The sequence below is a fragment of the Sardina pilchardus genome, chromosome 8 (genome assembly GCF_963854185.1).
Source record: "Sardina pilchardus chromosome 8, fSarPil1.1, whole genome shotgun sequence".
NCBI classification, from domain to species: domain Eukaryota; kingdom Metazoa; phylum Chordata; class Actinopteri; order Clupeiformes; family Clupeidae; genus Sardina; species Sardina pilchardus.
In genome coordinates this window covers 25,777,053-25,804,376 of record NC_085001.1, presented here as the reverse complement: position 1 = coordinate 25,804,376, position 27,324 = coordinate 25,777,053, and the positions used below count along the sequence as shown (strand labels likewise).

Below are 27,324 nucleotides of genomic sequence, written 5' to 3'. Positions count from 1 at the left end.
AAGCATCGACCTGATTTATCCTACATTGTGACTGTTGATTCTATCGTATTCAACATAGTCATTACCATTCTTGCGAGCCTCGCTTTAATTCCTGGATTCAATGAAGAGATGATTTTGTCTTCTGCCACGGACATGTTCCATAAGATTCTAAATGAGGTCAAGCGGTTCATGACTTTATCAAAGCCCTCGGTAGGGAAAAGCAAAACCGATATGGCAAGTCCACAGTCATCCCAACATTCTTCAGAAGATGATGTCACCACTATGTACACTAAAAAGGTTGTCCTCAAGATTTACCAAGCATACCGGTCAAATTGGTCGAAAGTGGAACAGCACAAAACTGCAGAGTCAGAGGTTTCTGTTATTGACCATGTGATGATCCAGCTCAATAAGCTTGCTGACACTGGTAGATCATCCTCACAACAGCCCTTCCAGTGGTCTCCACAAAGTTTAGCTCTGCCTAACCTTGCTGGTTCTAATGAAAGCACCAAGAAAGAGTTGAGCCCAGAGTTTCAGAGAATGGCACACAGAATGGTGACTAAAGTGTTATCTGAGTTGGATACCTTCAGAGAGGAGGCATCCTTAGGTCATGTTGATTCTTTTGCTGCGGAGATTGTGGATACAGTGATGGGATGTCTTCAAGATCTCTCACATATTATTGAAACTGTGAATTCTGCCTATGCTCATCACATCTACCAGAACATTGAGAGCAAGATCAGCGATTTCATTCTGAAACAAGGAAAGGATGCATATGCCCAGAAAACAACAGCGCCTGATCTACATCTCAAAGAACATACACCACAAGGAGTTGCTTGTTCATCACTTGCTTCAGTTGGAAAATTACACCCATTTGAATCTAATGGTGAAGCTACTGAGGCTGATGTCATCTCTTACACAGAAGAGGTCATAAGAGGGGTGGTAGCTCTCTTTGTCGTTGAGGAAATTAAAAGATTAAGATTAACATGGGTGGATCGAACTTTCACACCTTCAGAGATTGAAGGGGCCCTAGCTACAATTCTCTCCAACATTGAAGGCCCACAAGATGTAAACAGAATGCAGGGCTATATTAGGAGCGATGCTTCATTGTCAAAGAGTATGAAGACACTTACAAGTGAGGAGTTTGAACTTAAAGCCATCCGTGCCGTGAGCGATGTTCTTAGTGAGAGAGACAGGGCTGTCTCTGCAGAATCTGGCCAAACCTCTAATTTACCACCAACTATTGAAACCCATGTCTCTGGTATTGCAAAATCTGCAATCCGTCTCCTGCAGAAAATGGAGCTAAACCAAGGGGGCTATGCCAAGAATATTATACGTTATTCTCGTATGTTTCCAACTGTGCAAGATAAAGTGAAAGATTTTTTCATCTTGAAACAAGGACAGGTGCCCAAAGAGGAAAGCCACACAAAGCTTGGAAATCAGGTTGAACAACGAGCCGAGGTGCCTTCCTTTTCTGTCAAACCAGTACCACACCAAAGCTTGGATGATCTTGATTTGACCAATGAATTTGAAAGTAGACCTGCATCCCCACCAAGAGGTCTAAGTGAGAAGCATCCTCCTGATGAAGTTCACGGTAACAAGATGGATGAGGATGAGGATGCTGGTTCATGTATGAAAGATGTGTTCAAGAAAGTGCTGACTTTGTACATACACGAGACAACGAAGAAGGAGAAGGAAGATGTACCGCCGGTGGATGATGACCTAATTGCTGAGTTTGTTAACAGTATCCACTCCCAACTGGAAAGTACACTGAGCTCCAGCTCATCCTCATCATATTATGTGCCTGAAAAAACTCTGTGTGAACACATTCTTTGTGGGCGCAACTGTCATTCTAAACAGAGTAGTGAAAGTAGCTGGAGTTCTTCAGAGGCCTTTAGTCTGCCCTCAGAGAGCATTAAGAAGCTCTCCAGTGAGGAATTTCAAGTGAAAGCCAATGAACTGGTGAATGAGGTACTTCATGAAAGACTGGAACATTCTTCCATTGCATCTACCTCATCTCATTTGACCTCATCTTTGACCTCGTCTATGGACCAGACCACTAGTGTTACAATAACAGTCATTGATACACTAAAGACACTCCTGTGTTGCAAACCACCATTTCTAAGAAGAACTGGGACCGTGTCAGGAGTGAGTTTGGACCAGAGTGAAACCTCAGGTAGTGATGACCTCTCTGGGTATTATGCGGAAAATGAGCAAACTTGTGTGCCATCTTTGTTGAAGGAAGTACAAGGAAGGATAATGGAGTTTTTCGCTCTATACAAAAAGTCACCATTCATATCCGTGTCTAGTACATCAGAAGCGGATGGGGGATCTACCATTACTGGGACAGCAGAGCCTGGAGCAGGATATGATACATCCATATCAAAGCAGAGGTCCTCCAGCAAAAATGCAATGTCTGATGGTAGAGCATGTCAGTTATGTCAGGCCACAACCTTAGACTCTGCCTCAGATACAGAACAGATAGATGAAGTCCAAGCTGTGACACGTTTGGATAGGCTCATGTCTAGTGGTGAAGTAGAGACCTTCGCATGTGACCTCGCATATAAGTTGGTCCATCTGCTGAAAACGAACACTTGCCAGGGACTAAGCCTGCCTACTGATCTAGGTCCTCCATTATTGTGTGGAGAAAATGATGAGACAGACAAAAGTGTGTCTCTTAAGGATCCCTACACGTTTGTTGAGGAGTCTGTGAAGTGTTTCTTGCATCAGCTGCTGTTTCCATCATGCCCAAGCAAAGCGGTTGGACCAGAGGACTTCATCCAGGGAACACCAAGCTCCAGCGGCTGTATGGCGAAGACTGCATATGAAAGCTGCTCTGGAGACTCTACCTGTTCGTCTCAGACTCTGAGTGAAACAGTGGACTTGTTGAGAAACCGAGTGGTGAACCAGGTGATGGAAGCAGTTTCATCAGTTGCAGATGGTGAAAACCAAGTTGTAAAGACCACAAGGTCTTCAACTGCCGAGAGCATCCAAGCCGTTGGTGTATCCTCAGAGTATGGTGCGAATCGTTCTGTCAAGGATGTCGCCTGCTCCACCAGTTCTTTGGGGTTGATCATTGGCTTACACACTGATTCAGCAAATAGACTAGGAGAGCCAAAGAGCAAAGTAAAAACAGAAGTGAAGATCTGCATCAAACCCAAAATAAAGACTCTGAGGGTCAACAAGAAGGTACAGTGAAGTTACTGCAAAACTGTTTTCAACATTACTGAAAAAAATAACAAGAAATGTGTATTTGTTTTGTTGGCGATTTCATTATGCTGCTATTGTGTAAAAGGAAGTTCTGTCTTGAATGAATCCAGTCAAAATGATCTGTTTGTGATTTCAGTATATATCTAAGACAAATGTAGTGGGTCCAGTGAAGTTTGAGGCCAATGCAAGTGCAAGGAAGCTGCAAGGAAATGATATACGGCAGGGGACAGCAGGTAAGGCCTCAGTCAACTAAATAGCTTGTTCCACGGAGCAGAGAATGCACAGTGCCATACCGACAGATATACAGTATGGCACCGTATGTACTTGGTATGATGCCAATCTATTTCCATTGCAAATATTCTAGACTGTATATGGAATATAGATTGTATTATATTGAAATTAAACAAATTAGATATTTGCTCATGTCAGAGACAGCTCAATAAGTTGTGTGTCTATATGGAGACAGTGATTAATTGTAAATTACTTCATTGAATTGATTAATTGTGTCCAGTTTAGAGAAATATCAATCGGTTTCCATAAACATATAGGGTTGTCTTCCACTAAGAATATTGCTTACACCTATGCCCCAATAGCTCACGAGTTTAAATGAAGTAAAAAAACATCTTTTCACCTGCAGGTGTGTCACACTTTTCAGGAAAAGAGGAAAACCTGATAGCAGCCTCTTGAGATTCTGATAATGAGTTTCACGTATATAGTCACTGTAACTCTGTTGTGTATTATTTTCCATAAACATTGACAAGCTTTCATTTCGAAACACTTCCTGCTCCATTGTAGGTCAGAGCAGCGAGGCACAAACGTCCACATCCCAGACAGAAAAGGGCTCTGAGGGGAAATCCAAGAAACGGAACATTTTTGCCAGATTCTTTTCATCCATCTCCAAGTCTGTGCGGAAATGCTGTGTGTGCAGCAGAACCTAATTTTTCATTTTCTATTTTATTTTATTACATTTCATTTTACTAACTATTATTATTATTATTATTATTGTAACATTTAATAAAACAAATAAACCATAATATGCTTTTGATGGGTTTTTTTTTAATGAAATGCAGCACAGATGCACTATACAAAATGACCACATAGGGGAGCCATTTCACATTGAAAGGTTACATTCACACCCTCAGTCTTTCCTCCCAAAATCAAGTGACATAATCTATACATTAGCATTTCTTATGACATATGACAGCAATGCCTGTGTCCTTGGTCTCGTGTTTCATACATGTTCAGAACAGACAGACCCAAAACAATGGCTGTTTTGGTAGAGGAATCTGGTCCAGTAATCACATAATTGGCCATTTAATTAAAATAAAAATTAAATCAATTATATGTTATTGACCTACCAGAGGAGTCATGTATAGGCCTGACTGTTCTACAACCATTATGTACCCATGTAGTGAACAGTTCAGCCAATTCATTATAAATCTTTCCATCATTTGTTTCCAGACTGTTTCTAAAGACACAAAGCTCAGCCTGAGGGCTAAGCATGATGGGTAATGTGATGTATGGCACTGTTTCGAGATAAGACCTCAACACTGGAATATGCTACAACACTCAGAATACACTAGTCTAGAACAACCTTGAAAGCAACAGACAAGGAGAGAAAGACGAGTGTGGTCTCAAAAGAGAAATGTAGGACCTCAGACGGCCATCCTGGAGTGCATTCAATAATACTATACATACAGAGAAGAACAAAAACAACATACCGAGGCAACAGAAAATAATGCGCTTACGTTATTATCATTATAATATACTGTATATATTTATATAGTTATAAAAATGCAACTTTTGAACATAGCAAAAATAACCAAAAAAAAAAAAAAAGGATTTCACACAACCTGAAATCTTACAACATCTTTACGAGTTTTGGTGGCCTAAGGTTTGCTTGTCATACGTTCAAAGGTTTACAACGATGTTCCCGAACGTGACCGACTAGTAGCTGAGCTTCTGAAGAAGCTTGTCCTCGCGCAGGCCAAACAGCACGCTGACCGACATCTCGGCGATGAAGCGCTCGCAAGTTGGTAAGTGGCTTGGGACAGTGTGGCGAGGGACAATATACGAGTTGCATATTATGCCACCAACAACATATAGTACAGTTTTTGCCCCAACTGCTACTACATACTGTATTTGTTTGCCTATTTTCTGATATAGTCTATACAAACATAATGCAGAAAACTAAAACAAGGATATGGGTATGTTTCCTTCCTGCACGTTTGTATGTTGCAAAAAATATGTTTACTGCAAAGTAGGGCAAACCTTTAACTTACGTATGAATGCCATCTACCTGGTTGTGACATATTTGATCAATATTCAGATTCTGTGCAGAAAGCACCAAAGTGGAACTTCTGGAAGTTTCTGGTGGGTCCTGATGGGCAGGTGGTGAAGTTCTGGAAAGCGGAGGAGCCTTTTGATCAGATACGGCAGGAGGTCGCAGCACAAGTGCGCCAGATCATTCTGAAGAAGAGGCAGGAGCTGTTACAAGTGCTGCAGTTACTCAACCATGCACTCACTCTGGCCTGGTGTGCACATGAAGGACCACTGCTTTGCAAACTCAGCGAGGAATAGAGCAGGGGTGTCAAACTCATGTTCACCGGGGGCCACATCAGCACAATGGTTGCCCTCAAAGGGCCAGATGTAACCAGAAAAGCATCGGTATACAACTTGATCATCAACTTGGCATCAGCATGACATGTTTTTTTTTTTTTTGGTTGTTATGTTTTGTAAAAACAAAACAAAAACCACTGTCAGTTCCATACAGTTTGACTTTTCAATGAGGATCAGCCAGGAAGAGGTCATGCCATGTATTTTTTTTTTTTCCATATTTTTGAGTTTTTAAATTTGAGTATATTCAACTTTACTGTTATTGCACACGTGAAATACCAGTAACGAAATGCAGTTTTACATCTAGCCAGTGATGCAAACGAGTAGCCTAGGCTAACTGACAAGTCAAAAAGTGCATCCATGAAATGCGTCACGTTCCATAGGCTACACAAACAAGCGGTCCCGGTGGACTTTGTCTTGGACGTTTTAGAGTTGAAAGGTGGTGTGTGGATTCTATTCTTCTAAGAATTCTAAGTTGTTCGTTTTAAATTGAAAGGAAGATGCAAAGCAACAGGGCGATTACCACACCTAAGCATGCCTGATCTGAATGCACGTCTTCTCGGTGGGGGGTGGGCAGATTTACTTTCGCTTTTGGCCAAACAATCACTTGCTCGATTCGCAAGGATTTAGAGTTGGATTTTTTTTTTTTATTATACACAATTATACATGCTTTTTAAAATCATGTAGCCTAGTTTACAAATAGCCTACCAATTGAAATCTGAGTAGCTTACATCGATTCCCCTCTAAAAGAAGCACGCACTTAAAACAATCATGCGTTTCAGCGCAGCGGGAGGCTAGACCGAGCGCGTAATTTAGGCTCTCCGTTCGCGACATGCAAAAATAGTTTAGAATACTGGTCTATTTTGTTTTCATAGGCCTATCACATCTGATGTAGCCAGTTATGTAGCCAGGCTACCAATCGCAAAAACAGTATCAGACCTTTTAAACTCTCGCGGGCCACACACACACCATTACTCACGGAGCCCTCTACGGGGGCGTGTCTGCCATGCCCCCTTGGTAGATCCTATGACTTCTTTGGTTTCGATTTGTAACGCGGGAAAAGTATTCGCGCGAAAAGTATAGCCGGTCACTCCCTCAATATGATTTTGCCACCAGGTCGTGATGCAGACGACAGACATTCGGTCGATATTTTATGTAAGTGTAACACTTCTTTACATCGTTTGTGGTTGGCTTTTTGTGCGGTGCATGGTTTGGGTAAAAGTTATTAGCAATCATTTCGCAAATCACTAAAGAAGGAAAGAACTTTTTAACATTTGATAGCCTACCTTTGGCTGAGGGCTTACTTTTGACATTAGGGCCTAGGCTAATGAAGGCTAGACTCTAGGCTAGACAACTAGCCTGTTGTTTGTGTAGTCAGAGCCCAGAGACATTCTCTGATAGCCTAGTCCTTAGCTGACTAAAGCGACTTACAAATGACGTCAATAAACATTACATCAGCGCTAAAGTTAGGATGCAAAGTAGGTACTAGGCTACACATATTGACCATTCTGACCAAATGTGTTCAGTATCAGTAGCTTATTATCGAATCAACACTGCAGCAGCTGTCCATTTTTGAGGCATCTTCCATAGGCCTACTTTTGAGTGTTATGACTATCAGGTGGAATAATAGCTGTCCTGGACTGTGTGAAAAAGACAGTTGTCTGTAGGCCTAGTCTGTAATATAGTCTCTGTTCAGTTTAAATGTAGCAGAATCACAACATTAATGTCATTACTAACACCTGGGCCTGCCATAGCCTATTTCATGTTAAAATGGCTGCCGTGAAAAGGTCCACTCAGTGAGGAGGGTCGGTCTGCGGCATGGGCGTTACATATGTTGCAAGAAACTCCCCAATTAGGCGTTCCTGTCGTGAATAGTCAACCAATCAGAAGGAGCTTTCCACTGCAATCTGGGAAATGTTTAATTTCCGGAGTTTGACTTCCTTTTGTCTGTTTGTAAAAGTCCTATGAAGTCCTCGTCGAAGCCACGCAGAAGCTACGATAGCAGAGAAACTGAAGCTAAACCGATGAGACGTAAGTAACTTCTATATCTATAACTATGTCTTATACCACTATTTTAAGCAATTCCAGCGTTATATTAGAATATGGGTAGCAAGGCGAAAGTAAGCAGAACGGAGGAATAGATTGTTTGCTTGTGATATGTTGTTTGTTTGTATGAAAATATGTAGGCTTACTTAAAATGGTACGTGATAAAAATTAGTCATCGTGTTTATGTGGTAACGTTAAAAGCATGCCAGCAACGCACATTGTTCTCAACTAAACCCATATAAAGTGAAGACGTAACGTAGGCCTAACTAAATTCGGTACTTTGGGGTTAACTGTAATTATTTTCTGAGACTGTTGAGTGGTGAACAGGTGGCCTGTTGATTTGGTGCGTTTTAAACGGCCTCAAATGGTTAGCCTACAGTTAACACCAAATTACCCTAAATTCTGATTAGAGTGACTGTAGTGGAGCTGAATTTGTTTTGGCTATGCCGAAGATCCTTGCAATGATGTGATGCATTTGCTACATGAGTGATGCCATAATTAAAAACCAAAAGGTTAATTTGTTATGTTCCTATTGACATTAAAGAATTATTGAGAGTTGTCATGTAAAACAAAGACATCTAGGAGTTCTACAACGTTTGACCAGTACAATTACTAATACTGTGTTCATGGGTTTCATCAGGTCCCTTTACACAGGTGTAGCCTATACAATCAAGCACCTTGATTATGAATGCAGACTGCATGGTGCTTGATTAATAGTACACCTGTGGAAATGGACTTGAATTCATGGGTTTCATCAGGTCCCTTTGCACAGGTGTATTAATCAAGCACCATGCAGTCTGCATTGATAATCAAGGTGCTTGATTGTATACACCTGTGGAAAGGGACCTGATGAAATCCATGAATAGTCAGTTTGACTTTAGAGGCCTGTTAGTTGATCACTACTAGAATCTTAGCAGAAGTTGGATAATGTTCTCTAATAAGTTAATGTTCTCCATGTCTTCCTATCACTGCAGTTACATTCTTCCATACTGTCTAGCGGTCAGAAGCCACAATTACGAAGTTGTTCAGACCCAGGATGCACGCTGCTCCACTGCCCTTTCTGCCCAGAGTACAAGGGTGACTATGCCAGGGTGGAAACGCACATGCAGAGCCATTTGAAAACGGTGGTACATTATGGAGGTATGTTTGAGATTGATAGTTAAGCCCTTAGCCCTGTATCATGGTCTTCTATGAAACTGTATGGATTGGTTCTGAAATTACAAAAGGTTCTGAAAGTAATGTTATTAGTAATGAAGTGAAGTTGCCATTCAATTGTTTCATGTAACGTTAGCAGGCTATTTGATGTTTATATCTATTTCTTATTTCATTATTCTTTTGTTGTTCAGAATATGTGATCTACAAATGCAATTTGGGCTGCAGAAAGGGCAGTCACCACCACTGCGGTTGTGGCCTCACCTTTCCCAGGAAGAGTAGCTTTGAAATCTACAGGATTGCACATTTGTTCTCTGCGAAACAAAAGTTGGAAAATGCATGCTTGGTGCTTAAACACAGGCTATGGGAGGTACTTGGTACAAGATGTACAATTTCCAAAGTAGCTCCCATGGCACACGCGCACACACCAACACACACACGCACACACCAACACACGCACGCACGCACACACACACCAACACACACACAGGCCAAGATTTTGTTTTACTTTTATTTATTTTATCTTGCATGGCCTGCAGAAGTTTCTCTTCTGTGTTTGTTCTACAACAAAGTATTGGTGAAATCTACAGGATTGCGCATTTGCACATTTGTTCTCTAACAAAAGTTGGGAAAATGCATGCTTGGTGCTTAAACTGTTATGAAACATGAAAAAAGTTGATCTCTTCTGGGTTTGTCCTATAATAAAGTTTAGGCTACTTTGCAAATAAATGATTGTTGTGTCTTTATTGAACAATCCATATTGAGTATGAACTTGAGCTATGCTGTCTGATTACATAATGCTCCATATACCTTAAACACATTTGCTCAATGACCAGGATATTAATCAATATTTTTAATTTGTTGGGATACACAGCCTGGGAATAGTGAAAGACATTTGACTGTAGTCAGCCTATGGACTACTTCATCGGAGAGGGTGCTGCAGGGATGGAGGATCAATGGAGAGGGGGGAATGATGTGTTAGGTTTGTGTATTGTTGAGCTAAATCCTTGTAAATGCAAAGCAATATTATGGGACTGTAATGCTTTGCCAGCTGATTTGTGACTCACAAAGGAGTGAAGGGAAAACACTACTGCAGCATTTTTGTGTCCAAAATATTGTATTGTACAGTAGGCCTATCCTACAATCCACTGTCTGGTACAGAAACACCCCACAGGCTGAGAGAAGGGCTCTACAACATGTTATAAAGTCTGCAGAGAGGATCATAAGAACAAAACTTCCCTCTATGGAAAACATGTATGCACAGCGCTGCCAGAAGAGAGCAGAGAGAATCATCAAAGACTCCTTTCACCCAGCTCACTCTGTTCAGACACAAACACTGCACATACAACTTGTGACAAACCTGTAAACATGTGGAATATGGGAAAGGTGCAATACTACAAAGGGGAATAAGGGCAATATGCAATATCTTATACTGTACTGTATATGGGACTACATGCAAGGCTAACAAGGGGATAATGTGCAATACTTTGTCAGTGTAATGTGGAGATTATGTGCAATACTAGGGACAATGCGCAATATCTTGTGCGATACTATTAATGGGACAATGTGCAATATGAATCAGGTGCAATATTATTAGTGGGACAACTGTGCAGCAACAATGTGACTGAGTAATATTCTAACAGTGGAATGTGGGGATCATGTGCAATATCAATATTATTATGGGAAAATGTTTATCTTGCAATATGGAAATCCGGTGCAATATCAATGGGACAACTGTGCAATATCTAAACTGCAATATGAGAAGTATGCACTTGTATCCACATGGGACAGGGTGCAATATCTTGGATGTGTGACACTTGCGCACGCACACACACACACACAGTCTCAGGGACGCAGGATTTACACTGTAGGCTACTGTAGCACTTAAACTACTCTGCCTCTGTGGGACTGTAGGCTATTCTTAGACTGGGTACACAGTATAATTTGACGTCAATGTTTGCCTGATGTCTTGTATGAATCATGTTTTTGTCATGTATGCTTTTAAATATTTGTCATGTCTGCTTTTAAATATTTGACTTGAAGGGCCAGCACAAGAATTCCAATTTGTCTATGGTTTATACACAAATGGCCAATAAAGAACTGACTTTTGACAATTCAGTAGCATGGTGCTTATGCAGCGGTAACTTTATGAATATCGTTTTTTTCGTATCCAAATAATTGCATTAACTGTAGGCGTTGATGTGCAGTAATTCTGTAATTATTATAGGAAATACTGTCGTGATACTGCAGTACAATACATTTTTTTCGTAACGGATAATCTATTTAACAAGTAGGCCTACAACAATGCACTGCACAACCATTTTCAACTTCTTCTGCTGGATTGCGTTTAAACTTAGTTCTGCTTTACTAAGTTTGGTTCAATGCTAATGGAAAGCGGGCTGTGCCCTTACTTTGACATACATGTTAGACCGGATGTTAATAGTTCCTTGAAGAAGGAGAAGAAGAAAAGGGGGTGTTTCCGACTTAGATAGAAACGCCTATTTATGTTTCCGCAGACCGACGATATTCCACTCAGTGGGGGCAAAACTCTGGGGAGCAGCTTGAGTAAACCGTGCCCTGTTGTGCTACATGTTGTTGGTGGTTAGAGAGGTTCTCCCTCACTGGGAAGCCCTTTGAGTTTCTAAAAAAGCGCTATGTAAATGTATTGTGTTGCTTCACATTACGGTAGGCATGGCTATTGGCCGCTGGACCTTGACCTTTCCCGATTATACTGGTCTCACTCTGTCCCTACAAGACTGTGTGAGAGATGGGTGACGCAATACAATTGGACCAAAATGCCTAAGAAATCACCTAAAGGCGTAAAAATCAACATGTTAAAATGTAAATCAAACAGGCAGATAAATGTTGTGTCGAGCATTATGACCGCTGAACACATGCACATTTCCCGCGAAAACAGCTGTGACGTAGTGACTAGGACAACTGGGAAAACCTCAAGCATTTACAAGAAAGCTAAAATGAATGAATAAACAGAAATATACAAAAGCAAATGGAGATTCAGTAATTCTGATAGTTTAGTACATTACGGTTCTAGGGTGCGGTGTTTGCCTGTTTCACAACAGCACAGTCCGACCGCGTACTTCCTGGATCAGACATTAGAGCACGGCAGAGCATCCTGACATTTCCCGCCAAAAGAGATATGACACGTGACTGCAAGAATTTCTCTGCTCGGGTTGCCAGGTTCTTCTGTTTTGTTGTAATCATTATTATCGCGAATTTGCAAACAGATTACACTACTGCCATCATCTGGACTGAAGTGTAATTTAAATGGGAGTTTCTGTCAGAGTACCATAACAGCCTTTATTATGGATTGCATTCCAGGCAGACTCAGTAAGTTTTGTTGCCAGGTCTTTTAAAAAATATGTAACAATATGAGCTGGTGGGGAATTGGCATAACAGTGCCAACACTTCAATAACAATGATTAAATTGAAATTAATTAAATTGGTAATCATTCTCATAATGGCATGCACATTACTTTGCGGGTCCCTGTCAGTCAAGAAGCTATTTACCATTTAAACCATAATCTGCTCCTGTTCACTCTGTACCTTGGCTCAGGGAGTGGACACTGGCCCCCTCCTTTATTTCCCTGCTGTTACCCATCTCCTACTTTTGTTAATTCATCAGTGACCTTTTTTGCCTGATGTCCTTTTAGAATGACAGAACAAGTACAAACAGAACAAGAACCATCACCTTCCCGTGGCCACAATCTTGAGGAGACTATGATGGACCTGGAACCAAAGAGGTGAGATGACATGTCCTGAAGTCTCTCTCAATGCTGTGCTGTCCATGAGATAAAAAGTGCATTCAGCCTTTTACAAAGTGAAGCACAGGAGACGATTCAGTTTGCATCAGTTTTATTTTATATGTACAAAAGAATATGCCATCATAATTTTTTGTTGACACTATGCTAACGTGTTTTTGTTTGACCAAAACCCATCACACACTATTACATATACACTAACTGCCTTCTGGATGTTGTATAAGTGTCTTCCTTTTTTGGCACTGATAAAAGCTTGCAAACATGCAAATGTGTTATAATTGTTGATTTTGTTACTGTGAAAGCTTTCAGTTTCTCTGTCTGTAAAACTACACAATTCATAGCCTGAGCATCTTGTAGAATTGATTGATGTATTGCCCTGTGCTTCATATTAAAGGGATAGTTCGGGTTTTAAGACACGAAGTTATATGGGTTCCCTGTCAGCAACGTTGTGCATCAGCACTGACTTACCCCGCAACAGCGTCCTGTGAGCCGAGATCCAGCCGGTTTTTGATGCTGAAGAAAGTAGTCCGGCAAGTTTCTGGGGTCACGAAAGTAAAGTGTTTTTCTTCTCAAAACCATATGCGTTCAAAAGAGTGATATATTTGCACCACAAAAACGTTGTCCAGGAAAAATTCAAACCTCGTTATCACTTACTTATTTTTCGCGATTCCTATCACTGCGCGCTACTGACAGCTGGACAACGTTTTTGTGGTGCAAATATATCACTCTGTTGAACGCATATGGTTTTGAGAAGAAAAACACTTTACTTTCGTGACCCCAGAAACTTGCCGGACTACTTTCTTCAGCATCAAAAACGATCAAAAACCGGCTGGATCTCGGCTCACAGGACGCTGTCGGGAGGTAAGTCAGTGCTGATGCACAACGTTGCTGACAGGGAACCCATATAACTTCGTGTCTTAAAACCCGAACTATCCCTTTAATGGGTAGAATTGCTTAGGGTTAATGTAGAATTAAGGGTAGAGATGGTAGTGGTATTTACAGTAACAATCATGTTGTAACAGGAAGGGGTCATGCATGTTGGAACAGGAAGGGGTCATCCCCGAACTGGACGTGGCCCCTTAGTTCCAGTGAAAGGAACTCTGAATGCTTCAGCATTAACCAAGAGATTTTGGACAATTCCATGCTCCCAACTTTGGGAACAGTTTGGGGATAGTCTCTTCCTGTTCCAACATGACTGTGCACCAGTGCACAAAGCAAGGTCCACAAAGACATGGATGACAGAGTTTGGTGTGGATGAACTTGACTGGCCTACACAGACTACCTCAACCCAACAGAACACCTTTGGGATGAATGAGAGTGGAGACTGAGAGCCAATCTCCTCACCCAAAATGAGTGTGTGTTCTCACAAAGAATGGTAAAAAAAATCCCATAAACACACTTGTAAACTTTGTGGAAAGCCTTGCCAGAAGAGTTGAAGCTGTAATAGCTGCAAAGGGTGGACCAATGTCATATTAAACCCTATATGGAGTAAGAATGGGATGTCACTAAGTTCATATTCTGTATAGAGTGTAAATTTTCCAACATTTTGAACATACAGGGATGCAAACAGCTCGCTTTTAGGCGCCTCCCTCTTTTTTCGCGTTGCTTTGGGTGACTTGTGTGAATCGTGCAAATCCGAATCTTTCTACTTCAAAGTTGTCCAACCGTTGAATTGCATGTGACAAGGGGCACCATCTAATGACATCAAAGAATTCACTGAGGGCAGCGACGGGGAACGGTAGAAGGCTACTTTGCCTATGGATAACCAGTTTACGCACCTTTACGGATGTCCTCCGCTTGCCATTTGGATAAAGTTTAGTTCATCATGCTAGGGCTGGGCGATTATACGATCTCGATTTGTGATCGCGATCAAATTAAGTTCGATCACGGTGATCAGCTGTGGGTATACTTTCTCGATCACGTGCATAACATGCTGCAGCAAAGTGCACGACAACCATCACAACCCGCTTTCCTGGCACCGCACTGTCTGCATGCACCCAATATTTTCAACAGTGCGCCTGAAAAAAATTCTAGGTCGCACTGGTGCGCCTGACGCTGCTCGGGTGAAAGCATATATTTCTTTCACAAGTTGCCATGTAAACGTGGCTAGACTATGCGTGCAACTCCAAACTGTATAGAAGTAAACCCTCTCTCCTAGGACCGCTTTCTCTCGCTCTCCCTCTCTCTCTCTCTCTCTCTCTCTCTCTCTCTATCTCTCGTGCGTGGCGCGCTTAATGAACACCCCCCCTCGACATGTATATAGGGAGGGAAAGTAATCTCATCGCCATCTAGTGGTTGCGTTCCTAGAGGCTAGCGGGAGGGGATGGGATTTTCTTTTAGAAAAAATATATCTCGGCCAATTATGGGAAGTTAGTTAAATGCCTTCAGTATGCTATGCATTTAGGTCAGCTCTATTGCTTCTAGTGGTCATACTTTATTTTTTAGGATCAGTTTAATTGTTTTGAGTTTGTCTGTAACATGGTGATAACAAACTACAGTACTAGCTACAGTAGCATTTGACGTCACCAGTTTGGGCGCTTCATCTCCAACTGATCAAAACGGCAATTTGCTGAACTGGCTTTACATATTTTTGTAATAACAGAGAGCGATGTAAACCGCGTGGTAATTACCTTTATGTTGGGACAACTTGTGTTGTGCTCCTACTCACACAAGAGCTGGCAGTAAGTCTGATTGTCTACTAACTAACCAACTAGCTAACAGGCTAATAAACAAACGATGCTAGGCGAGTAACGTCGTGGAAGGGTGTCACGTCACTTGAAGTTGTAGTCCATTTATGAAATGAAACGAGCAATTACGGTTTTTTTAATTAAGGCGAAATAGGGTCTGATATTTTCACAGTTAGTAGATTATTACAGTATGAAGACTGAAAAATATTTTTGGTGGATAAGATCGCTGGAATAGCTGCGTAGTATTTTTTTGAAAAGTCGGTCTATGGGACTTAACATTGCAGCTGCTCTTCGATAGGAACGCAACCACTTGGGGCGCTGGTTTTCACTTTCCCTCCCTATATTCACAATCGTGAAATCAATGACGTAGGCCTACAGAAGACGACTAGCGCAATCATAATTAAAATCCGGTTAGCATCATAGCATACTGCACAAATTTTAATAAAACTCTTGCATTCAAGTTGACTGATCATCTCAATGTTTTCCAGCTCCAAGACTCAAAAGGTCCTGTCCCAAGGAGAAAAAGTATTGGCCTACCTTGAAACTTAAACACACGTGGGGAAACTGAACAGTCCAACCAGTAGACTAATAAGCTAGCCAACTAATGCTATGCTACTTTGTTTACAATATTTTGAGGCTTCAAGCCGACAGCTGAATTAAAGAGGCGGAGTTGTAATATGAATAGTCATGAATGTCATGAATATCCGAAATTTCAGTAGGCCTATGTAGAAAGCATTATACAGTGTATATACGTATATATATATATATATATATATATATATATATATATGTATGTATGTATGTATGTATGTAGGGGAGAACCGGCACAATCGTAACACTTTTTTACTGTCTCAGTTCAAACTAGCTTTACACAAAGACGATAGACTTGAGAGCTATGAAACTTGACCAGCACAGAGTCATACATCTATACTCCATGAAAGTTGAAACAGAATTTAAAAAATATTTTATAGTTTGTTTATAATTTAACTGAACAGTGTCATGTACCTTTGTTACAACCTAGACGCAGCCATAAAAAGTGCGGTACAGTTGTAACGGTATAGTGTCATGGTTGTAACAGTGCTAAAATCGTCTTAAAATCGTGAATCCTATAACATATTTTAACACAAAACACTGCTGGCTTAAACAAAGAACATCTGTTTTCATAGATAATCAACAAAAAAAGTCAAATTGTATGACTGTTAAAGCTAATTTATTGTATGAGTGATTAGCCATTGCAGACCGTATGATACGATGTTATGCTAGCTCAGAACAACCTTTAAATATGCTTATTTTGGTCATATCGGCTTGATAAAACCTGTTAATATAGTTGATAAACTGCTTATCTCTTACATGTCTGAAGCATTTGGTCCAACACTGATATTTGAAGTTGCTGTGTTAACTTTAATTGGGGGTGATCGCGGCACAAAAATCATAACCCATAACTCGCAATGTAACTGCTCACGCATGCGCGATAAAATCAGTTCATTTTGCCATAGAGACGGGTGTTACAACTAACCCGCACAGGTCATGTTTTTATTTTCATTTAATTGCATTTGCTATGACTATATAAATCAAATGGCACTCATGTTAACTTGAAACAGAGGGACTGACGATATGAATGGCGTTTGATTGAAGTCTACACATTAAAATTTCGCGACGCAAACTTAAACAAACAGTTGTGGTTTAAAATAAAATAAAAATCGCGATGCTTGAATTTGGCTCTTTTTTGCTTAATATCTCTGGTTGTATGTACAGTAGACCATTCATATTTGGATGGCTATACGATTGTAGATAATTACTTGATATCAGTCTATTTGCGTTTCTGTAGCTTCACCATGTCTTGAGAAATAAACACTGTTACATTTGTACCGCTGTTACAATTGTCCCAGTTCTCCCCTATATATATAATTCTTTATAAAGAATATGCATATTCCTTATATATTGTGTTTCAAATAAAGACAAGCTTTTTCTACGCCTTATTGTTAAAAAATCATTCACATTATATATATATGAAAGGAGTGCGATAAAAGGTGTCTTTTTGGCGTTAAAGGCGATGCAATGAAAAATGTGGGTGCACCTACATTTTGTGCTGGTGCACCTAAAAAAAAAGCTAGGCGCACCGGTGCAACCAACGCAAAAAGTTAGTCTGGAGGCCTGACCCTATGAGCCCGACGGATGCAAAGTGCGTCTGATAAAAAAAATTGTGATTAAAAATCGAGATCGTTCAATATGGGAAAAATAATCGTGATCAATTTTTTTGCCATATCGCCCAGCCCTACATCATGCACACCTCTGGATGGGTTATAAAAGATGACTGCTGGCCCCGGCAGTGGCGCAACTGGCTGGGGCACCTGCACCGTACGCTGGCGACCCGGGTTCGATTCCCGCCCCGTGGTCCTTTCCAGATCCCACCCCGACTCTCTCTCCCACTCACTTCCTGTCATTCTCTCTACTGTCCTGTCCAAATAAAGGCATAAAAAGCCCAAAAAATAATCTTTAAAAAAAAAAGATGACTGCTGATATCATCAATAATAAAATCAGGATTAAGGTCAGTTCAAACAGCTCTATGTCTCCCGTAACATGTCCAAAAATAGCCTGGTCTTTTAAAGGAATATTTTGGTATTTTACACTTTAAGCCCGTTTTTTGTTTTTTGGAATTTGGCAGCTTTAGAATGAAGCTCTGTATGGCTTTAACATTGCTCGCTTTGTGCATGGACTATTCTGTCCTTAAAACACCCCTAAACGTTCGATTTTAAAAATGTGCAGCTTACCGAGTGGTTACTGGTCTTCAACGATCTTCTATAGCAAGTTTAGCAGCCAAATACAGCTTCTGTCATCTTTTATCATGATTTTCGAAATCCCGGAAGTACTTTTTCAGATACCTCACAACCATGTGTGCCTAATATAACACAACAGAATTTGAATTTCACTGCGAAACTAATGATAATAATATTCCCAGCATTTTGTTTGTACCTGGCAGTAGTCATTGTTCTGTCTATATTATAAGTGGTATGCCAATATTTCACTGAAACCTTAGAATGCATAGGCATGGGCTACTAGGCTATGTAGGCCTAAACAACAGGTTTAGGGGGAATGTGCAAAAATGAATTATTTTGGACAAAAAGAAGGTTGCACTGGGTGTCCTTTCAAGATTTCAGTGCTCAGATATTACTACAATGGCTATTTTCAGCATACACTGCATACTCTGACACAGAGTAAAAGTACTGTACATCATGACCCCCCTACATTCACCGTAGTGACCACATATATCGCCTATTCCTCCAAGATGCTCGATACCCATAATACACCACCCCACAGCCACCGGCACCACACTGCGCACCTACGCATACCTAACCCCAGATTATTTATATTTTGTATCTGACAGGAGCAGTTCACCGAGTGTCAGCCAGATCTCTGCGAGGACTGATCATTCAATGGACCATCCAGCGCACTTTAAAGGAGAACCATTAAGGTTTGAGAGATTTCTTATTCTAGAAAGCTTCCCGATAGTTGCACTTATGATTTATGAGCTTCAGGAATGTGGTGCTTCTCATGCACTAAGCATGCTCACCAATCAGAGGTGGCACAACCTTTGGAATATTAACATTTGGAATATTGAACTGAACTATTGAGCTGACTTGACAATGAGTACATTTACATGGACATTCGTATTCTGCGTATTGACCTTATTCAGAATATGACAAAGTTCTAAACATCCCTTCTGTGAATGTTTCCATAATACCTTTATCACTGCCTAATTTATACGGCCACTTCTGTCGCTACTATGCTGTCTATGTGTTTCTTACTCATCCCGAAAGTGTTTCTACCTTCTTCATTCTCAACATCTTTTCTGAAGCTCCATATAGCTCTGCTCAAAAATAATATTCCCAGCATTTGTTTGTACTTGGCAGTAGTCATTGTTTTGTCTATATTATTAGTGGTATGCCAATATTTCACTGAAGCCTTAGAATGCATAGGCATGGGCTACTAGGCTACCGTAAAACTTCAAACAATAGCCGAGTCCCAAATAGACGCATGTTTCTTTTAAACGCCCGGTGTGGCTACAGATTTGGGGTAAAGGCCGGTCTCCAACAGAAGCCTGGTCTGTTTTTTTAGTTTCGGGTTGTATTTATTCTTCTTATACCCGTCAGATCGCCAGCATGGTGCAGATTGCGCACACTAAATTTATAATTGTATGACTGCGGAAGTGAAAGGCAGAGTTCCAAATGCTTAACTTTTTTCGACATTGGCCTATGTCCTGCATTACTTAATTAATGCCATTTTTTTTAATTTGCGCACTAGACAACATATTTTATCACGAACTTTCTTTGTTTAGTTTCACTTTCTCTCGTTTCTCCGCATTTCTCCGCATTTCTCTCAATACCGTGGCGGAAAAGAAAAAGACTTGATTTAAATGACATTTAAGCTGATAGTTGTCAAATGTGCCTAACAAAATTCGGGAGAAGCAGCGGCAAGATATTTCTCGGTTGATCCAAAGAGGGTGCGTAAAGGCTGAGCTGTAACGTCTGTCTCGAAAGAGGGAGAGACCTGCGCATCGGGAGCTACGCAAGCAAGGCAGGGAAATGGAGGAGAGCGACGAGGAGGAGGAATTCGCAAATCAACTTGTAGTAGCCTAGTTGAGGATCACGGTGATAGCGATTAATAGGATCATTTTTAATCACACGATTGCAGTTGTTTTACAGGGTAGCATTCAGTCTTTATTGTTGATGTGTTATCAGGGGCAACAAGTTCACAGGCTCGATGGTAACTTGAATTGTTCAGCCCGCTGTCACATCGTTTCGTTATTTTAAGCTGCCAATAATTTAAGACATATCTAATATAGTAGGCTAATTCTAATGTGATCTGATTTGTGAAACACATTCGAATTATAGGCTAAATAAAGTAGCCTACCGTAATATAATGTGGTAGCCTAACCTCCTGTTGTCATGCTTTCCGTCTGCTTATGCTATTGGGTAGTTATTTCTAATCCTACAATAAACCTACACTCAACTAACAACACTAAATTAAACGCCTGTCTCATATAGACGCCTGTCTCAAATACACGCCAGTGCATTTTGGCGATTTGGCAAAATAAAAGCCCGGGCTATTGTTTGGAGTTTTACGGTATGTAGGCCTAAACAACAGGTTTAGGGGGAATTTGCAAAAATGAATTATTTTGGACAAAAAGAAGGTTGCACTGGGTGTCCTTTCAAGATTTCAGTTCCCAGATATTACTACAATGGCCATTTTTGGGATACAATGCATGCTCAAGGTACAATAGTTTGCCAAGATGACGATGGTACAGCAACTTTGACACAGAGTAAAAGTACTGTACATCATGACCCCCCTACATTCTAGTGACCACATATATCGCCTATTCCTCCAAGATGCTCGATACCCATAATACACCACCCCACAGCCACCGGCCCCACACTGCGCACCTACGCATACCTAACCCCAGATTATTTATATTTTATATCTGACAGGAGCAGTTCACCGAGTGTCAGTCAGATTTCTGTGAGGACTGACCACTCAATGGACCATCCAGCGAACTTTAAAGGAGAACCATTAAGGTTTGAGAGATTTCTTATTCTAGAAAGCTTCCAGATAGTTGCACTTCTGATTCATGAGCTTCAGGAGTGTGGTGATTCTCATGCACTAAGCATGCTCACCAATCAGAGGTGGCACATTTAGAGACATTTGGAATATTGATCTGAATGTTGACAATGAGTAGTACATTTACATGGACATCATATTCTGAGTAATGACCTCTTTCAGAATAAGTGAATATGTGTCTCAACCACAAAAATCATAATTAGATATTTGTGTTTACGTTACCTGTATAAGTTGTGCAGACCTACAGAATCGTGCCACTGTGTTATGTAGACTTGACATTTGAACCCAATTCTGTTTTGAGAATGCTTTTTCCATCGAAGACCTGTCATTTGCAGGGTGATTCTTAACCCTCTAACCGCCCAAGGCGCCATACGGCGACAAGCAACATCACTGATTAAAACAGACGGTATATCCGAGTAAGGTGACAAATCTCCTTTGTACTCTCCACCACTAGTTGGCAGACATCCAGAGCTTCGGTATTCGCTAAGTATTGTTCATTCAACTTTCGACCTATAACCCATATTGAGCTTGCAGAAACTAAAATCCAATCTTCGATTTTTTAATGACAATCAGGTGAAACTGAAATTTAGCCGTCTAGCCCCATAGACCCCCATTGTTTGATCACTTGCTCGTGATCGCCCCTAGTGGAACTGCAACGGTAACTGCAGGTACAATGGAGTTAATAGCGAGTGGACCGGCTCTCCATAAATGGGCTGTATTTGTCTGTAATTGACATGGTGCAGACAGCAGGGCTAGTAAAAATAGGGGTCTGGAGAACTTCAAAGTCACCCGCGATAGGAACTGATTTGACCAGGCTACTTTATTGTATGGTAACATAGGGATTGTGGTAATACTAATAGTTTACTATTGTTGGTTTACATGTGACTGTGACATGTGACCTGTTCGTTTGTTATGTCGGAGAAATTACAAAAATCAAAGTAAAACTGCTAAAATGTGTTCAACAACCAGTATTACTGAAAGGTGCATAATTTGATGTTATTGCCATCCTGTGACGTCATAATATGCAAATTAGATGAGTAAATGTACCCCCTCCATAAACTTTAGTTCATACTCAATGATTTTCACATTTACAGTAGGACTTTATCTCTGACCACTTTCAAGCCATGGCCTTTTGAAATTTTTATGCAAAAAAAAAAAAAAAAAAACCTGGGCAGTTTGAGGGTTAAATGTAAACATCTTATGCAACTTACTATCTGCAAATACTTTCTCCACAGCAAATTTCTAAATGTGTTTGTTTCTATTTCAGTGGGAAATCTGACAGGAGCAGCTTGCCATGTCCTAGCCAGGACTCTGAAGAGTCAAAGGGTCAAATAGAGAACTCTAACAGAGAACCTGACCTATCTAAAAGGTTTGAGAGATTTCTGGATGTTCCCTCATTAGTGTGGCTCCCTGATTGTTGTAGCCAATTTGGTACACAACCTGCTTTTCAGGTCATCTTGGCGCTGTTGGTCATTTTTATTAAGATATGCACATTACTAGTGCTGCAAATAATTATTTCCATTGTTGAGTAATTGAGAGTATAATGGGATGTTTTCTGGAAACACTAGGGTTATGGTTTTCCAAAGCCCAAGATATACAGTTGTGTACATGCTCCAAATATGTACTGTGATAGAAGAATAAAGAAACCAGTGTATGTATGTATGTAGCTGGAATCAGAGAAGTTTGATTTTTAAAAATGAAGGCCTACGCGCACGGCTGGTGACGGCGATTTATGGCAAAATTGAATAGAATCAATCGAAGTGAATGAGGCAACGCATGCATTAAGTGGAACAATGGCCATTGCATCACTCTAATCGGCCCCTTTCTAATTTTGAGGGCAATACATCATAATAGAAAACACCTGTCTTGTCAGCGTATTTCCACTGAATTGATGGGTGATCGCGTCGCCAGTAAAGAGATTAACAGAATTCCACTGTTGCGTTTGACTGTCGCATCATTGGCTGTGTGGTAGGATTTAGGCAAGTAAATATGCATTAGTCAATAAATCAATGAATTGCTGCAGCTCATGCCACACATGGCCCAAGTCTTTCCCGGTCACAAGCATACGTCAAATGAATTGCAAGCATAGATATATCTATGATTACAAGGATATTTAAACAATTCATACCATTTTAAGAAGCAGTATACTTAATTCTTTTACAACGTTTTTATATATCTGTAGATAGTTTTTCTTCACAAAAGCAAAGGCATGTCTGTTGCTAGGCAACCCTAAACAAATGTTGTTGGTTTTTTTTTTGTCTTTTTCAATACAGTGAGCTGGCAATAAGACTGCTGACTGACGATGAATTTAAGTGTTCAATCTGTAACGAAGTGTTTAATAATCCAGTCAACACCCCCTGTGGACACAGCTTCTGCAGTGTGTGCATCAACTCTTACTGGCAGCAGCCTGACCAGGAGGGACTCTATAAGTGTCCGCAATCGCAGTGCTCAAAGGAATACAGTACATGTCCAGAACTTTACATCAGTGGAGCGTTGGTCCAGCTGCTCAAGTGGGCTAGATACAGTCCGGTTCTTCCTGCTCCCAGCTGTGTCAAACCTGGAGAAGTGGCCTGTGATATATGCAGAATGAGAAAGTTGAGGGCTGTGAAGTTCTGTCTGACCTGCAATGTCAAGTATTGTGAAGTCCACATCAAAGATCACTACACTGTCCCTGCACTTCAGAAGCATCAATGTGTAGAGGCTACAAAAGAGGTTTGATTGAAAAAATTATCTCTGTAATATTGCTAGTTGCTCTGTAATATTGCTGGCTAGATTATAGTGATCTTCTGGAAAGCAAATACACAATTTACCATACATAGTGTATAATTGTAAGCCTACATACCATGTACTTATCAGTTTGCTTTTTGTTCCTCAGCCCCCCACATCATCATCAAATCCTGAACCAATCCTAACTGATAAAGCTGATGCCCTGCAATCAAATAATTTTGATAGATCACCTCTTGCAGGCTCTATATGTCCAGAGATGATGACCCCACCAACTGGGTTAGTGTGCTTCAAAATACTTAACATGCTGTGTTTAGTGTTCTATTGGTAGCCTACATAATCATGTTGTTGAAGCAGTCATTAGAATAAAACAAACATGGCAGTAATAGAACTTAACAACTATTTTCAAAGTTACATGAGCATGACAATATAAAATATTACCATTAGGCTATGCTTACAAATCATCAAGGTCACTCAGGTTTCTTGTCTTGTCATTTACATTTCAATCAACTGTTATTTTGACAAACAATATGGTTATGGTTATTGCTATTTGGCAGACGCCTTTGTCCAAAGCGACATACAAATAAAAACAATACAATAATTTATTTAACTGTGAACAATATCAAAACGTTGGTCAGACTACAATAGCAATATAGCAATAAACAATATCAATTCAAGCAATAACCTAATGAATATAGTATATAGGAGAATAGTAAATAAACAATAAAGTCATTCAATTTATCATATAATGACAATTATATGATATAATCATAAAATCATACTAGGAAAGCTGTAAGTCTGTAAGTGAATTATATTTCCAAATGCGTAACTTTTTCAAATTGCTCTTTTTTCTCTCAATTACAGAACGTCAGGAAAGTCCCAGTGTGGCTCCTTTGATTCCGACCCTAACAGGTCTGTGCAAAGAGGACATGATGAAAGCCCTCCCTATCCATCAATGCATATGAAAACAACAGTCAGGAAACTTCAGTTTACGAATGACCAAGAGGACACAGTGGCAGAAAGGTATTGGATCACCAAATAGCTCAAAGAGAATGTGTTTTCAGTGCTCATATGTAATCTCAATTACAATAGCACCCTGGTTGTTTTACTTCAGTTGTCACCTTTTACTTATACATTTTTAACAAAAGGTATTCCTAACCCCCTAACAGATCCAGCAAGCCGTCCATGCTGCAGGAGATGCTGATGAAGATGAAATGTGACATCATACCTGCCAACACTTAGCTTTCAAAAAACGGGCAATTTTTAAAAAACAAATGTTAATCTTCATCAACACTCAATAACAGTTTATGTGATGTGTTAAGGCCAGTTCAAACCGAAGATTCGCGACGGTCTGAGACTGTTGCGGAGAGCAGTTGCGGCGGTGTGAATCAAAAGTTGCAAGCAGTTGCAAGCAGTTTCAAGCCGTCGCTAAACATTCAACATGTCAAATCTTAGTTGCAGAGTTTTAGAACACTTTTGCGCGGAGCTATTGTGACGTTGGCTAAAAACTTCTATCTTGTCCTCACGCCTAGACTGTTGTTATGGTAACATTGTTGCCGTTTTAATGTCGTTGCAGTGGTCTGAACGCCCCAGTTTTAGAACACATTGTTGCAGAAAGTTGCTGGTTTTTAGAAGGTTGCAGCTCGTCTCGTTGCGGATCTTGTGTTTGAACTGGCCTTTAATCATTACATTTGACAACAACTAGTTCTTGAGTAGGCTTTTCAACTAGTCCGCTTGCTCGCAACACTAAGTGGCTGTGTAGTGTGTACCCACTTTCTTATCTGGTTTTGGGTTGCCAGGTTTTATGACAAAAGTGACTAAGTGGCTGTGAATGTGTAGGGTGTATTTCATATTTCATACACAATCTGCCAACCTGGGATATATCAGACTAACAGAAAATTAAGTTTGATGGTCATGCAAATAATGGGAGTTTTTCCGGGAGAAATAACAAAACGGGAGGGCACTGGAAGATGATCTTGAAATATAGAAGAAACCCGGGAAAAACAATAGTTTTGGCAGGTATGCACCTTTATTGACAAAAGCCAATGCTCAGTGGCAACGTTAACGTCTATGGATTTGATGCTCAAGAGATAAAGGCATTTTCTAAACTGCTGTCAACGCGCATTAGATGCTGCCAGTGGGCTTTGTCCTGTTAAAAGTAATGGAGTTCTAATGTCTGCCATCATTTGATGCGTGTCAGACGCCACCAGTGGGCATTGCTCTTTAAAGCTGATTTGGATCTCTCATCCTGGAACAGTTGACCTTTTATATCATATAAAAGGTCAATATTTATATTTATATTTATATATAGTCATGCTTTTATATCAAAGCAACACCAGTGTGCAGTAGTGTGTTCAGCAATCAAACCCTGGCTGACTGATCACTAGGTGGCGACACTTCCGCTGTTCCAACAAGCTTGCATGGATTTTATCAAAGCCAAAACAACTTGTGCTTTATGTGCATGGTGGAGTAGCAGTAATATCACCATTTGATATCACCATTTTGGCCCGGGTTTTATTCCCGAACCTGCAGTTGAGACTTGCGAGTCTGCTACTTTAGATTTAAAAAAAAGTGTGTTGAATGTTAGGCAACAACAACCCAGGATTATCAAATCATGCCACTGTTTGACAGCCGTTATCACATGTCTTATCTGATGTCAAGATGTGTCATTTGTTTGTTAAATGTGTTGTGTTGTATTTTCAATGTGTCGGGTCTTTTTAATATGAATAATATGTGCAATATGCTGTAATTTCTTTGTAAATTCTAAAACTGAGAGAACTATGACTGTAACGTGTAGCCTAAATACTTGTTCATTTCTTGAAGAGTTATATATTTCAGACAGTATATTAACATAAGATATGAATGTTTCCTTGGCACCTCATATGAATTAATGATGGCAGAATTAGACTGTTTGATACTGTAAAAAAAAAAACACAGTGGGGCGATAGTCAGTATTTATAGCTATAGGGCGCTAAGTGAGGAAAGGTTCTGTTTCTGTTTTTCTTTCATGTGTAGAATATAGAATACGACATGATATACAGACTTTTTTTTATTATTTCACACAGACACGCAATGTTAATATCCTGGCCTTCTGTGGAAAAAAAATAAAATACTCCGAGATCCTGAATTTATTTACCTTTTTTTCCCTCTGGTGACTGAAGCCTTGGCTATTTCCATTCTGAAACTGAAAGTATGTTTTGTTTGAACACAAGTGTGGCTTTTGTTTACATGTTTGTAACCTATGTAGGCCATCAAAAGTGAAAGTTAAGTGTAGCCTAGGCCTAATCCAACTGAATGAATAAGTCCGAAATTACTAAAGCCCATACTGTGAATTAAGAAACATGTAACTAATTGTATAGGTATAAGCTACATCTACACCCAAGAAATCATTTGTCTCTTTCATTCTTGTTGTTACACGGCGTTTCGCCCATTATGAGAATGGTCACTAAATGTAACAGAAAATGCCACAGTTAACGCTCCACCCGAAATAGTGAACGTAGGAGTCTTTCGTGCACCTATAG

General features: G+C 40.3%; 2 protein-coding genes across 3 annotated transcripts; both read left to right on the top strand.

Annotated features, from left to right (window-relative positions):
• Positions 1-2,341: 2,341 nt before the first annotated feature.
• Positions 2,342-5,763, top strand: LOC134089716 (uncharacterized). Its single transcript, XM_062544159.1, has 4 exons — positions 2,342-3,162; positions 3,320-3,416; positions 3,979-4,101; positions 5,513-5,763. Exons 1-4 carry the CDS (start codon positions 2,386-2,388, stop codon positions 5,761-5,763), a joined length of 1,248 nt encoding a protein of 415 aa, XP_062400143.1. The 5' UTR covers positions 2,342-2,385.
• Positions 5,764-6,870: 1,107 nt separating this feature from the next.
• Positions 6,871-26,924, top strand: LOC134089091 (uncharacterized). 2 transcript variants are annotated; one of them, XM_062543400.1, is made up of 9 exons: positions 6,871-6,954; positions 12,669-12,758; positions 18,849-18,935; positions 20,950-21,036; positions 22,347-22,448; positions 23,353-23,791; positions 23,955-24,082; positions 24,668-24,826; positions 24,973-26,924. In XM_062543400.1, exons 2-9 carry the CDS (start codon positions 12,670-12,672, stop codon positions 25,043-25,045), a joined length of 1,164 nt encoding a protein of 387 aa, XP_062399384.1. In that variant the 5' UTR covers positions 6,871-6,954; position 12,669; the 3' UTR covers positions 25,046-26,924. The 2 variants fall into 2 exon arrangements, 1 of the variants encoding a protein (XP_062399384.1); XR_009940020.1 differs by lacking the exons at positions 12,669-12,758; positions 18,849-18,935; positions 20,950-21,036; ... (3 more) ...; positions 24,668-24,826; positions 24,973-26,924 and adding exons at positions 7,760-7,830; positions 8,820-8,985; positions 9,192-9,726 and having other exon boundaries at positions 6,899-6,954.
• The last annotated feature ends 400 nt before the right edge of the window (positions 26,925-27,324 follow it).